Genomic DNA, 13,795 nt, shown 5'->3' with positions numbered 1-13,795 from the left:
TTCCAATTAAAGTCCTCTCAAGAAAAAAAAAACCACACCTTTCTCTGACATCCTACAATAATTTAGAAATTTCAGAATCTTTGGGATCAAAACATATTAAAAGATACCTTAATGAGTCACAGAACTGTAGAAAAGGATTAATAAAAACAGGCTTAGTCATCATACATAAGAAAGCCAAACCAAATAATTTTACTTTGCACCAAAATTACATTTCCACAGAAACTTTTGCAATTGATAATAAACTGATAAACTAAAGATGCTGGTTCACCAACTGAACAACAATCCTGGCAGCAGGTAGCCCAGGAAATGATATCAGACAGACTTACACATATCCTTAACTTGAGGTATGCAATTCCACTGAACTCAAGAGGTCGTTTACACACGCACACGTGCACACTGCTGCTCTTTCTCACCCTGTTGCATGACTGACTGTATAACAAGATAAAAAATAAGTTGTTCCAATGCTTACTGGAATGCTGCAAACCTTCCTTTCTTAAAGCACCAGGTTTAACCAACTTGCAAAAAGAAATTAAAATATTAAGCGAAGAGTATAATTCCAGAATTACTTTTGATAGGTCTGTAAACTCCCTTGCCCTTTTATCACATCTGAAAAAGAATAAGTATACCTTGTTGATAGCACAGACTGTATTTTCCCGTGTTGATCCACTACTTGTTCTTATGATTTTCGACAGATCTTCCCGAGCAGCAAGAAGGTGGGCTAATGTAATAGTTGACTTTGGAGACAAAGCATAGCGCTTGGGCTGATAAATTCGTGCTATGTCATCTGTTTTTACCTAAATGATAAAATCAAACACAATTTACTTACTAAGCATAAAATACACAAACACACCTGCTGTAAAGCCATGCATTTGTCTCAGTAAGTTTCAATTTGAAAACAGAGCATAATGAAAATCTAGGTTACCTTACAAAATACAGTGCCAGTTGTTACCAATTCTCTTCATATTGATGGAGCTATTCTACAAAAATTGCTGCTGATTATGTTTAATTGATGCTGAATCTTAGCACCATTACAACAGAAACTCTCCTATCCACTGGCATCGACAGATTCTTTGGTGTTTTCCAACATGTCTAAAGATCAAAATTTAGATTCTAAACTACTCTCTCAAGAGCTTTATGTACACTTCTAAATGTGATGAAAACAGGGTAGCTTCAAAGTAAGATCAATTTGTGGAAAAAATGCAAATTCTATCAATGAACCAAAGCACTTCTGTAAGCCATGAAGAAGTGAGACTGAGAAGGCGAGAAAATTTTTTCCAAACTCACTTTGACCTTTTGTTTTTTTAACAAAAAAGAAAAATAAATACACTCTCTGGGAACATCTAAAATGATCTTCAGAGTTAAAAAACACATTTGATCTTGGATAGACCAGACAATAGGTGCTGTTCCTTTACATGACTGTTTTGCTAGGCAATTACTACACCACTTCTGGATCCACTTCAATCTGCAAACTTGCCCACCTTGGGGACTGAAAAAGTTAAAAAAGAAACCAACACAACAAACCCCACTCCATAGGTATCAATACCTATTTAAAAAATAGGTGGGAGAAAAAAGGGTGAGTTAGCAAATAACTTTTGAAAGGGTAAGTATATGTCTCTTGGCTTAAAAAAAGAAAAAAAAAAAAAAAAAAGAATTATTTCAATGCCAAAACATTTTCAATCCCCAAAACCTTGGAGAAGTTACAAACAAATATTTTTACAAGAGGAATAATGAAAAAGGGATTAAAAGTCATATGTAATTTTGAATTACTATGTAACATGATTATTTCTGGAATACATATTCATATCAACAATCTTTTTGAGACAGGAAAATGATTTGTTTTACTACTTTAGCATCATTAAAAAATCTCTTTAAACTATTGTTCTATTGTAAAAGTATATTCATTGTTTTTCATGTTGTTCAAATGGAATAATATCAGGTGATTTAAAATTTGTATTTAAGTTAGTCACCAGTTAACATCAACTACATTTTAGAAGTATACTTTAAATCTGAAAATTTATAGTTGTATTGTACTGCTATAAGGAAGTTATACATGCAGGGAAATCTGGCTTTTGTCAGCAAAATGCCCTCCTTTTCCTCTTTTGCCGCATAAAAGCATTCACAACTCCTTCAGAAATTAAATACTGAGCCATTCAAAAGCAGCACAGCAGCACCTAGACTCATGTCCTCTTCCAGCAATACTTTATGAGCTTCATTAAACCAATTTGGTCTGCATGTGTCAACACTAAATTGTGACACCAGAAAGACTTGTAACAATCCAAACTTTCAGTAAGCTTTCAAAGTTTTAAGACATCTTCTATCAGCAGAGAAAAATCCACAAAAGTTATATGGAAATTTTAGCCACCCAAAGGATTACAAGTTATAGTGTGCTTTTCTCACAAAAGCTGCTATTCAAATGACCCTTTGTTTATTCAGTGGCTTTGAATCCAAGATAGGTAGCAGTCACCGACATTACGGGCAGCCACTCTGCACCCAATCTATGTTAAGGTCCAGCTTATGTCTTCTTCTTGTACCTTCATGAGAAATGCTAGGGCTTCCTCCTACTTTACTTGGTTGGAGTGGGGTGGATAAAAGAAACATAAAGAGGAAGTAAGGACTTACTAAAATGAGAAAGCTCAACAGAGGATGCTAGAATTTATATTGGTGAAGCTATAAAGAGTCACAAAAGATGGACTGTGCCATCTAGTCAAATCCTTCCCCTTCCTCAATACTTAGGACTTGGATGTTACAACCCAGGATGAGAAACTGGTTGGAAAGAAGACAGCAGTAATGGAAGTGTATTTACATGGTATGTATATTCGGTAGGAAGACCTGGGGAATTGTAGCAGACTCCCACCTACAGGAAGCAAAAAATACAGCAAGCTTACCTTTGCTCTATCAGACCAGCCAAAAGACTGTACTGTCACATCTAGCCTCTTCATTAACATACGTCGACGACATTCATATTCACTGCGAAGAGCATCATTGATTTTTTCCAATCTTTCCTGCAGTGTTACATTAAAAAAAATCCAAACATTCAAATCTATGAAGTTAGAGAAGTTAATTTATAGTTAACACCATTAGGCAACTAAGATGTCTATCCCCAGGTGACCACCATTAACTAGATAAAATTAGGGGTGCATCTGTGTAGTATGTTGTAGTAGTAGTTTGTATATACAAAATATTTTGAAAGTTAGTAAGTGGATGAATTGACACAAAGTCTGTTTATAATATTAATTCTGGAAGCACCTAATTAGCATTGTTAATATTTAGCAATTGAATTTTAGTATTATTATTTAGCAACAGAACACTGACTGTAAAACGGACAAAGTTAGATGAAGCCATATGCAGTAATTTTTGACCATCCTGTGAAATACAGAAAAGAAAATGAAGAGACTTTTGTTTACCACTTGGTCAGAATTCAGAGGTTTTGTTAGCAGTGATTTTCCCACGTGGTTATTTTGAACTTTTGAGAGAACGTCCTTTATCTGAAACGAAACATATACTACTTCTCAGACACAAATTATATTTACACTTATTTCAGTACAATTTGCTGCAATCACAATTTGCTACTTATAAGCACATACAGCACATTTGTTTTAGAAGACTTACAGATATGCATCTTCTGGCTTATCATCCATTACAAAAAAGATTTCCTAAATACTTTCACTACACAACCAACCTCTGTATAAAAGACTGTATGGCACACAACACCTCCACCCAATTGCAATCAAATCAATATCTATATGGCTAATTTACTAAGTGCATACAGGCACTAGATAAATCTACTACTTTTACTTCTTAGTAAACATTGTGACTACAACTAAGGAAATGTAGCAACTGAAAGTAAGGAGTATTTTTAGCAAATGCTAGACTTGGCTAGAAAAAAATCTGATGATGGGTGCTAGTAAGAAAAACAGGAGATATGACAGACATGCAGTCATTCTCTCATTCATTTCCTTCTAATCCTGTAATTGGTTCCATTTAACATTATGTTATGTGAATTTTGCATTCACTCTAAGTCAGCCTTGCTTATACTTCTTCTATTAGTTTTTGCCCTCAATATTTGGGGATGAAGTATGCTCTCTCTGCCTTCCAAACTCTACTGCATCCTCTTCTCTCATGACAAGAGGCTTCCACCTCCTCTGCTTGAAGGAACTTCCTTCAGCACAGATCTTCTACAAATCTTATCATTAATGTCCATGACAATCCTACATAACTCTCCAGCCAACTGATTTTTTGGCTGGAGTAGACTGCATATTTATTATTGTTCCTGCAAGTTCCTGCAGGAACTGCAAAAGTTCTCTCTGAATGCGAGAACTACATCTTGATTTGATTTTGTAAAGAATCATGGGGAATCAAATTAAACAAAACTAAAAATAGAGTTAATTTTCTCGTACATGTCATAAGGAAGAATTAAGGTAGTGCATGATCTACAGTAAAACCTGTAGCTGAGAAGAGCCATTAGATACATTTGCAAAGATCAGAAGACTTTATGTAGGCATGCAGGCATTTGCATTAAATTTATCATAAAGGCGTGGTTCAAAGCTCACTCCTCCAGTATTATATTAGCTTATCTTCTGAGAGTTTTGAGCTCTACATGTTACAGACATATCACCTCCAGTGATCACTATGAAAAAACTCTAGGTGACAGAAATCAAATTCTAGAGCACCTAGTTAACTGATTAAAGAAAACTACTTGAGAAGGAATAGTTGATATATCAACTCTCGTACTTCAGGCGTTTTGTAATTATTTCATTTTCCTTTTTTGGCACATACCAAGGCAAGAATCTGATCTCAAATTATGTGTGAAAAATCTAGGTGTATATTTTGTTCTTTTTACATCACCTTTGGGCAGCACTGTGGCAAGTTAAAAATACAGTACTCCTAGAAAAAGTTTGAAGTAAAACATGTTGTGCAGACAGCCAATTATGTCAAAACAGTGTTCTGACTCCAGCAGAAAAGACAGCCTAGTAGCATCTAAAAAGTGGCCATGTAACACTGTAATATTCCCTGCTTTTATATTCCACCCATATCTAAAAAGGGGTTATGAAAAGGGTTGAAGTTCAGTTCCGTGTACCCTACTGATCCCTACACTCTTCTTTCTCTGCTAATTCTTGCTTCTTTGCAACTTTTATTTTCTTTACAAAAAGGTTGTCTGAATTGTCTCTCTTCTAAATGTAGCAAATTTTTTTTTGCTTTTAGTGAAGTACATACATGATGCCTCTCATAATCTACTCCAAAATTCAAACGTACTTAAGTACAAACTATGCTTGAATTTAAATAAATGTCTGAAGAGTCAAAACCTAAAGTTAACAATCAACAATATAATAAGATCAGCATGACAGCAAGAGATTAAGAAATCAGTAATTAGTAAAGAAGGAATAAACAGCAGACGAATTAAAGATTCTATTAGGCAAGAAGCGTCTATCCATATACCATTCAGGACCCCTCAAAGGGTCTAAGCAGTTGAAAGGAAGAGAATCCATCAAAATGAGACTGGCTGCAGGGGAAAAAAGACCAACCAACCAAAAAAAAAAAAAAAGGAAACAACAAAAAAACCTCAAAACAAAAGTATTTTACAGCTAAACAGTGGAAGAAAATCTAGAAACCAGTGATACTGAATACTATCTGGAGATCAGAATTATTACAAGTTTGCAGCTGCAAGGGTAGTTGACGCTGGGCTCCACATACAAAGGCCATACGTTCTGCCATCACAAATCGATCACAACTAAAAGACCTAACCCAGCACTATATACTCCTGTTTTCCATAAACTGAAAAATGAAAGGAAGTTTAGAGAGAACAGTCAAGGAAAGGAATAAGTGAAAATCAGAACTAGAAGAAGCACGAGCAGCTAAATGAAACAATCCTTTATTGACAGGGACACTGCCCTCAAATTTCTGCAACCTTTTCTTTCCAAGTTAAAGAGAATATCTATGTAATTTTATCCAGCGACAGGTTTATTAAGTTACATTTAAGGAGGAAGCTTTTCACTGATTAACTGGTTTATGTTTGTGACACACTGCAAAGTCATACCCAGATTCCTGAATCTCCACTCTATTCCATCGCTGCCATCAGACAGACCCCAAGGGCGTACCCTACAACTCTAATGGTGAAATAAGCTGAGCTGCCTTACAGTTGCAGAATACATTGTCCAGCCTTGACTGATGACAGGGCTATGAGCGCAGGAGTTTTTACATACACCCTTGTCTACCAGAGGACAAGCGCACAACCAGTGTGAGAATCTACACTATAACCCACATTCCCAAACACAACAGTTGCCCTAGATTAAGAAGGATAAGCAGGAGTGTAAAAAACCACCACCACCCCCCTCCCCAGAAAGAAGTCTGTAAGTGTAAGTGGGAACAATACCAAAAGCAGTGCCCAGAAAAACACAGCAGTGAAAACATACTCATAGAAATGTCAAACAAATTGTAACAGCCAAATCATCCTAAAGTTCTCATACACTCAGCTGTAAAAAGCAAACCAGTTGATTTAAAGGAAGACAAACATATTTGACCATTTGACATCCTGTGTGACCTTGGTAACACTGAATATTTATGGGATTGCTTTGGAAGTTCATACACTCTCTAAAAATAGTTTTAAAACAAATCAGTTATTGGATTTTTCTGAGACAAAAATACTGACTTTAAAATCTGCTGTATAAAAATATACAGTTACACTATTGTTACCAAATAAAGCATATCCTTATGTACTGAACATGACATTTCTCATGTTTTTTAAGTCTATACCCCTTAAAAAAAAGCTCACATTTCACTACCAAGTTCCTTATATTTATTAATTATCTGTAACTTCTGTCAAAATAGAGCAATAATTTTACACCATTAGCACAGATAAACATCATATATGCATACATCTCCACAGTTTCTAAGATTTTGAAAAAAAAAACATGGCCTGGGAAGAGGTGTCATTTTATTAATTTAAGTTAAACTACCAACACTTTAAGGAAGGAACATGGTCTTAATTAGTCATAAGGTAAACTGCACAACTGCAGAAAGATCACCTAAAATATTAAGCACTAAGTATTTTTAACCCATCCTCTGCCTCTCTTCCGTTTACCTGCAGATCATTTTAATTTCAGTATTTCTGTAACTCTGAAGACATTTTTGTTTGACCTTTATGTCTGGTCAACAGGACAACTCTTTTGTCTTGTTCCCTGCCAACTACATTGATACTTAATATAGAGGCAGTATTATGTCTGCAAAATTATTAAACACTAACAGTTAAAAGCAACAGGCTAACTTAAATATGAATAAATTCTAGGAAGTATTCCCAAGTATTTTAAAGATATTCTTCTCATATTTAATTTAAATATTACTTTAGCTTAGTTTTGATTTAATTTCTTCTGTAACCCTTCATAGTTTCTTTTCATTCTCTACTATTAGCTGACTACTTTTCACATATTAGAAAACAAATAACATGGGAAAAAATTTAGAAGTCTTTCAAATAATATTATGTTAAGAAATCTTTCAAATAAACTCTATTAGAATGTTACTTTTTATTAAGGTGTGAAAATCACACCAACTTGACTGGAAAAAAAAGCCATATGTGAGCATGAATTACAAAGCACAACACCAGCAAAAACTTTTCAAAATCTTTGGTCAATGTTTATTTAGAATTTATAGGGTTTTTGGTACTAAATTGCAGAATGCCTCCCAGTTATCCTTTATAAATATGCTTTACAAGGGAACAGCATCTTAAAAAAACAACAAAAAACTACTACTAGTTTTTCAGTGCTACAGAATAAAACCAAATAAATTTAGCAGTAGGAGACTGTAATACTATCAATTAATCTCCCACATTTTCCTATGTATGTTGATAACCACTACCCCAGTTTACAGGAGATGTAAATTTAAAAGGTACTTCCTGTGATTGCATATTCAAAGTTTGAGCCACTATAAAACTTGTAGCTTGAATGAAGAAACCAGTCCTGATTTTATACTAGTGTTTTAAATAAACTGACAAATTATTAAACATAATTAATGTTCTATGTTCCATACCAAAATACAATGTGTGATCTGTCCCTTTGGTAGATTGCTGCTGCACAGCCAAACTATTCTCAGAACTATTCCCACAGCTACTGACAGTGCTGAAGATGCTAGACAGAGACAAGGAGCAGACACGCTGAAGCACTGCAGATACATTCGCAAACGCAATAAAAATGCTAGATTAAGATGTAAGTTTCTGTAACAAATTATATAGTATAACACCAAAAATCAACAGCGCAATTTTACACAGAACCTAATTAAATCAGAAGCAACAAAATATTTGGAAAAAAAAAATTATAATTTTAAGTGAATTTTTGTGAGAATCTAAAAAATTTAACAAATGGCACTCTGAAAAAAACTTTTACAAAGTCAATGAATTCCAGTTGGTGGTATCATCGTTCTAATGCAGCTACATCGACAAACGTAGGTGTCTAGCTCTGTGCTGTAACAAGCAGTATTATTTAAAAAAAACAAAAAAAAAAACAAAAAAAAAAACACCAGGCTTTAAAGATTCTGCTCATTTTAGTACTCATGAAATTGTAACGGTTTACACAAACTGTAACAGTAACACCCTACACACTAATTCAAGCCTGTAATCCTATTTGAAAGGAAATCTTGGACTTTGTAAAATTGGCAAATACCAGGGACTCTAATAATTAAAAAAAAAAACTTTCCAGGCTCTCTATGTGTGTGTGAAGGAACTGGCCCACTAGCAATAGCAATTCTAAAAAAAAAAAAAAAAAATTCAAGTGAATTTTTGTGATAATCTAAAAAAATGTAACAAATGACACTCTGAAAAAAAATGTTTACAAAGTCACCGAATTCCAGTTCCACTACTCTTTTAACATGGGATGAAACTAAATCTGTACCCAAGAAGGGAAGCAAGAAGTGAGCAAGGCAGGCCACTGCCCATGGCTGCAGCCTACAAACCCACATGGATGTATACACAGCTAACACCCACAGAGGCAGATCAACACTACTAGGCAAGTTTCAATCAATTAGTTATTAGCTGGAACTCTTAATCCTCAGAAAACAGTGCTAGTACTGTTTCCTCATCCTTTCAAAAATACTTAATGGGAAGACTGATATAAAGATTTCATTAGAACTAAATAGATCAGGCATAGTTAATAGTGCAGGAACATCATTTTCACTGTCACCTGGATGCTGCTTTTTATAAATTAATCTCTTAGAGTTTTGTCTTGTCAGACTAAATACGTACAGAGGTAAGAAAGTCTCACAAGTAACAGGCGCTCTCCCCAAAACCTCTGAATGTTTAGCTACCCACTAGTCGATGAGGAGAGGAGGAAGGAAAAAAGAAGCACGATCACATCAAATTACTAAACTCAAAGACTCAGCAGCAGAGGGAGATTAATTCCATGCATCTGTAATTCTTCAACAGCATTGGTCACCCACTCTCTCCTTAAATACTACAGAGAAATAAAGAGTAAAACTTTTAGCTGCCTGACAGAGAAGACAAATTCCACCCCAAGAGCCCATTTACATTCTGCAGTGAGGAAGACAGACTAAGGATCACATCAGTGAAACGAGTTAGAAACTGGTGGGACTCAACTGAAAGAACTATCCTGTTGAATAAGGTTTAAGTTGGCTTATTCACTGGTTATTGGTAATTCAGGCATTTTCATCCTCTTCTGCAACTAAGAAAATTGCACTAATAAATCAGTACTTGCAATTAAGACATTAATAAACTAAAAAGCAAAAATTTAAGTTTTGGATACTGAATTTAGATACATCCCAGAAATGACTAACGGTACCTAAATGCACAATCAGTTATTACCCCAAGTCTTCCGCTTGCTGCAGCACATTTGAACGGGTAACAGGAAAACTATGTTACTTCAACTCACACCTTAAATCTGCATGGCAAAGTATGCCTCATCAAGCATATCGCATCTTCAGGGAAGTGCTGCAAGACTTCACCTTGTAACTAAAACAGCTTAACTCAAACAATAAACTGGCTTTTAGAATAAAAATTCTTTTGCACTTGTCAGGGCTTTTACAGATGACACTGCTGAGCCCTTAACTCTTAAGATTAGTGCTTACAGTTTAACAATAGAGAGAACACATAAAAGCCCATACCTTTTGTTCCACGTTGGTTAACAAGGGAGGAATATCAGAAGACGAGGAGTTTGGCAGTCCCAGCGCATCACAAATAGCTTGCACTTCCTGATAGATTTCATTGTGCTTTTCCAAATGAGAGCCTTTAGTTTTCTTGCTGTGCAATATCTTTAAAGCCTGAAGTTCTGTACTTAGAAATACTACAGAGAAAAGTGCCATAATGGCAGGTTTAGAGACACCTGAGTATTTCTGCATCCATATTTTCATATACAAATACAATATACACATTTATAATAAGACCATGATAAAAGGGAGACTCATTATCAGTTCTCTCCTGGACAGGACAGTATCAGCTTCTGACTCTTTAATTGAACTAACTCTCACCTGACTTCCTACCTCCAGTCTGCACATTGTATTTAACTGCTTAACCCACTTCCACCACCAGACCCCTAGTTCCTTGGGTAGTTTCATATTATCACACTGGTTCCTGCTGCTACTCCTTTGCCCAAGCTTAGCTTAAACCTAGACTCTGCTTCTCTCGATCCTGTTTTCAGCACCTTCAAATCACGTAGCATTTTCTTTTAAGCTGCCCAGAAACCTTTCAGAAACACGAGAAGCCAGGTCTCTGCTTCAGCTGAGCTGGAACTGGATCAAGAGAGGGATCAGGAGGCCTTAGTAGGTTGAGCTATAATTGGCAAAGAAATTTTAGTTTCTACTAAAATAGTTCTCTAATAGTTTTCTATTTTCCACTCCTGCACAAGTGAGCTGATGCATGCTTAGCTAGGTTGTAATGATTGTACACATATACTTAAATACACATAAAGAACTCTTTAATATAAATTTTACAATAATGATAGAGCACGCATGTAAAATACTGTATGATAAATGGGAGAAATGGTTATAACTTACAGAGGAGTTTAAGACAATCTTCTTTCTCTCTTAGTCTGTCCTTGATTTCTCCAGATACAAGTGATGAATATGGACAAGCCATTTCTCTCAGAAAGCCACTAATCTCAAGCTGGAAGCTCTCTATATCTTTATCACCTACAGGAATAAACAAATGCAAAGCAAATGGCTTTTTACAGCACATCAAAGTGTAATCTAGTTTTCTTAACATTTAAATTGCAGGTTTCAATAGCCCAGACAAAAATTTACCACCTACCACTCTAATAACATTTTGTTTCTTCTTAAAGAAGTCCTACATATAAGCAGACACCTTTTAATAGCTACAGCAATACTATACTCATACTTCGAACAAGATAACACAGCAATCTTTGAAGACATGAATGCAAATTAATATCACTAGGAAGTGAACAGCTTATGCCACAAAACGGCATATTAATGTAAGTAATTTTCTTATGAACAAGTCAGAAGACTCATGAGCCCATTATTTTCAATGATCGGTTTTAGTTTTACTACTTTTTTTTTGTGAAAACATCAGCAATATAAAATCTCATCCAAGTTCCAGCACTCAACAGGAAGAATCAGGTAGTGCTAACGAGCAATTCACGTATCTACGCACAGTGCTGAATGAAAAACTGCATTGGACCAACGAGCTGAAAATACCAGGTACTGGAACTTAAGCCATCAAAATATGATTACATATAACAATTACTCATAGGATGTACGAATGTACTTTCTGTATTTATGTAGATCTAGAAACATACTCTAAAGCAGGTTTTTTTTTTGTTTGTTTGAAAGAATCTTCACAAGACAAAACCTTAATCTAAGAGCCACATACATGCAAGTATCACCCTCAGTTTGGCCACCTTTCAGCTATCTTCTAAACTTCAACACTATAAATTCACTATTAGCTGAACAATATGGGTCTAAATCCACTGAACAAATACTAAATTGCTTTAATAAATTAACATTCATATACCATCTCTTGAAGTGATGCTTTCTTCCATATTACAAAGTGATTTTATTTGGGAACCTAACCAAACACAAAGCTCAAAAAATTCTGGTGAAGACAATCCATTTTCTGCTGCTTTGTTCAGGGCTTCCTCCTCCAACAGCGGACCCGTGTACCTGCACAGAGAGTCAGACATTAGTGACAAGAAGCAAGCTTAACATAAAATATACATGTTTTAAAATAATTTTACTACAAGCTGGCTAGTAACTACACTGGAAGAAATTAGTCTCTGTAAGTTACTTTTGTCAACGAACAACTCAGACTTTAAAAAAACACACTGAAAACAGTTTCATGTCTAAAACATGCTAAAGAGACAAGAATTCAAGTATTAATTGAAGTGTTTAGTCAAACAAATTTCCTTCCAACATTAACAACTCACTGCCTCACAGTACTGACAATAAGATTAAACTAAGTTTTACATTGCTTCTGTTCAGTTGCATCTGAAGCACCTTGGCGGGAGGCAGGCAGGAACCGGGCGGGCAGCCCGGCCGGTGGCAGACCCGGACCTCTGCCCCTGCAGCGGTGCTGCCCAGCCAGCCCCTCTGGACAGCCCGGCCTCCCAGCCGCCCCTCCACCGCGACTCACCACCACCGCTTTGACCCCATGCACCCAAAAAACGTCCTCCCCCCAGTACAACCAGGGCAAGCCCAACACAGACACCGCGACACCGCTCCCGCCCGAAGCAAGAGGCCCAGCCCTGGCCGCCGCTGGGCCTCCCCCGCCACTCGCCGAAACTGGGGGCCTGTGCCTCTGCCACCCCTCGGCTACCCGCCGCGGCCAGAGCCGCGCTCCGCTCCTCTCCGCCCCCCACGTCCGGCCCGGCCTCACGCCACGGCGAAGAGTCCCCGCTCCGCGCACGGCCGGGTGGCGCGGCGCCGGGCTCCCCTCGGCCCCTCGCCCCGCGAAGGGGGAGCCGCTGCCGCTCCCCGATTACCCCAAGGCCTCCAGCGCGTCCAAGATGTCACCCTCCATCCTCAGGCCGGGCTCCAGCTCCCTCATCCCGCCGCCGCGGCTCCCCGTCGCCCGCCGCGCCGCCCGGTGCCCTCCTCAAACCGGCCCTCCGCAACCTGCGCCCGCTGCTGCGTTCCGCCGCCGCCGCAGGCCTCGGGCACGGCGGGAGGCCGCGGGCTGCCCCCGCCCCCTCTCCCGGCGGCTGTGCCCCGCTACTCGGGGGGCTGCTGGGACGCCATGTCCCGCCAAGGCGCAGGTGGCTAGAGATGACCTTCCATACCGCCCGGCGCTTGCCTTCCTCCATCACTAAAAAACATCCAAGTTCTCTCGCCCTTTCCTGGCGGGCCTTGTCTTCTGGCCCTACGGCTGTCTCTGCTGCCCTGCTCCTGATTTGTCCCCAAACCATTGCCCACTGCAGTCGGCTCACCCATCACCTACCCCTGCTCCACCAGGTACCAGCCACCTGGAGAAATGCTGGACCAGGAGAGACCACAGCCGCCCTTTTGCCCCCCCAGACATGGCTGCTACCTGGGGAGCTGACTCCGCCACCCACAGTCCCGTACAGCCTGGTCCAGGCCTTGCTGGAGATGTGGTGAATAAAAGCAGGTTTTTAGGCCTGGACCTCTGCAGTATTTCTGGGATCTCTCTGGATTTGTGAACTGTGAAATTCTGCCTGAGGCAGTGCAGACCATGACTGCAGGAGCCCCATAGCACAGATTTTCTGCTGTGGGGGGCCTCAGCCCTGCCCCGAGGCCTGGAAGAACCAGCTCCCGCAGCCTGGCTGAGCTTAAAATCCAGGCTGTTTATTATATTTTTAATAAATTATGGAGGGAAGCTGGGATAGGAGGG

At 38.3% G+C, this 13,795-nt stretch overlaps 1 protein-coding gene across 10 annotated transcripts in view; it reads right to left on the bottom strand.

Moving 5' to 3' along the window:
• Window positions 1-13,161, bottom strand: part of TSLIG3B (tRNA splicing ligase complex subunit 3B) — a 31,757-nt gene extending 18,596 nt beyond the window's left edge. For 3 of the 10 annotated variants that reach the window (XR_015258600.1, XR_015258601.1, XM_086747963.1), the window contains exons 1-7: window positions 12,930-13,161; window positions 11,963-12,111; window positions 10,990-11,124; window positions 10,102-10,280; window positions 3,405-3,485; window positions 2,886-3,002; window positions 627-794 (exon numbers count right to left, since the gene is read on the bottom strand). Coding sequence is in view for 8 of the 10 variants with exons in the window: in XM_086747963.1 (XP_086604089.1) it covers window positions 627-794; window positions 2,886-3,002; window positions 3,405-3,485; window positions 10,102-10,280; window positions 10,990-11,124; window positions 11,963-12,111; window positions 12,930-12,994 (894 nt within the window). In the remaining 2 variants the exon portion in view is untranslated. The remainder of the gene's footprint in view (window positions 1-626; window positions 795-2,885; window positions 3,003-3,404; window positions 3,486-10,101; window positions 10,281-10,989; window positions 11,125-11,962; window positions 12,112-12,929) is intronic. The other 7 variants (XM_086747964.1, XM_086747965.1, XM_086747966.1 and 4 more) reach the window with 3 other exon arrangements.
• Between the last annotated feature and the right edge of the window lie 634 nt (window positions 13,162-13,795).

This window comes from Chlamydotis macqueenii, chromosome 5 (assembly GCF_036417535.1).
Source record: "Chlamydotis macqueenii isolate bChlMac1 chromosome 5, bChlMac1.mat, whole genome shotgun sequence".
Lineage (NCBI taxonomy): Eukaryota > Metazoa > Chordata > Aves > Otidiformes > Otididae > Chlamydotis > Chlamydotis macqueenii.
The sequence above is the reverse complement of the archived record's forward strand: the minus strand, read 5'-3'. Positions and strand labels throughout refer to the sequence as shown.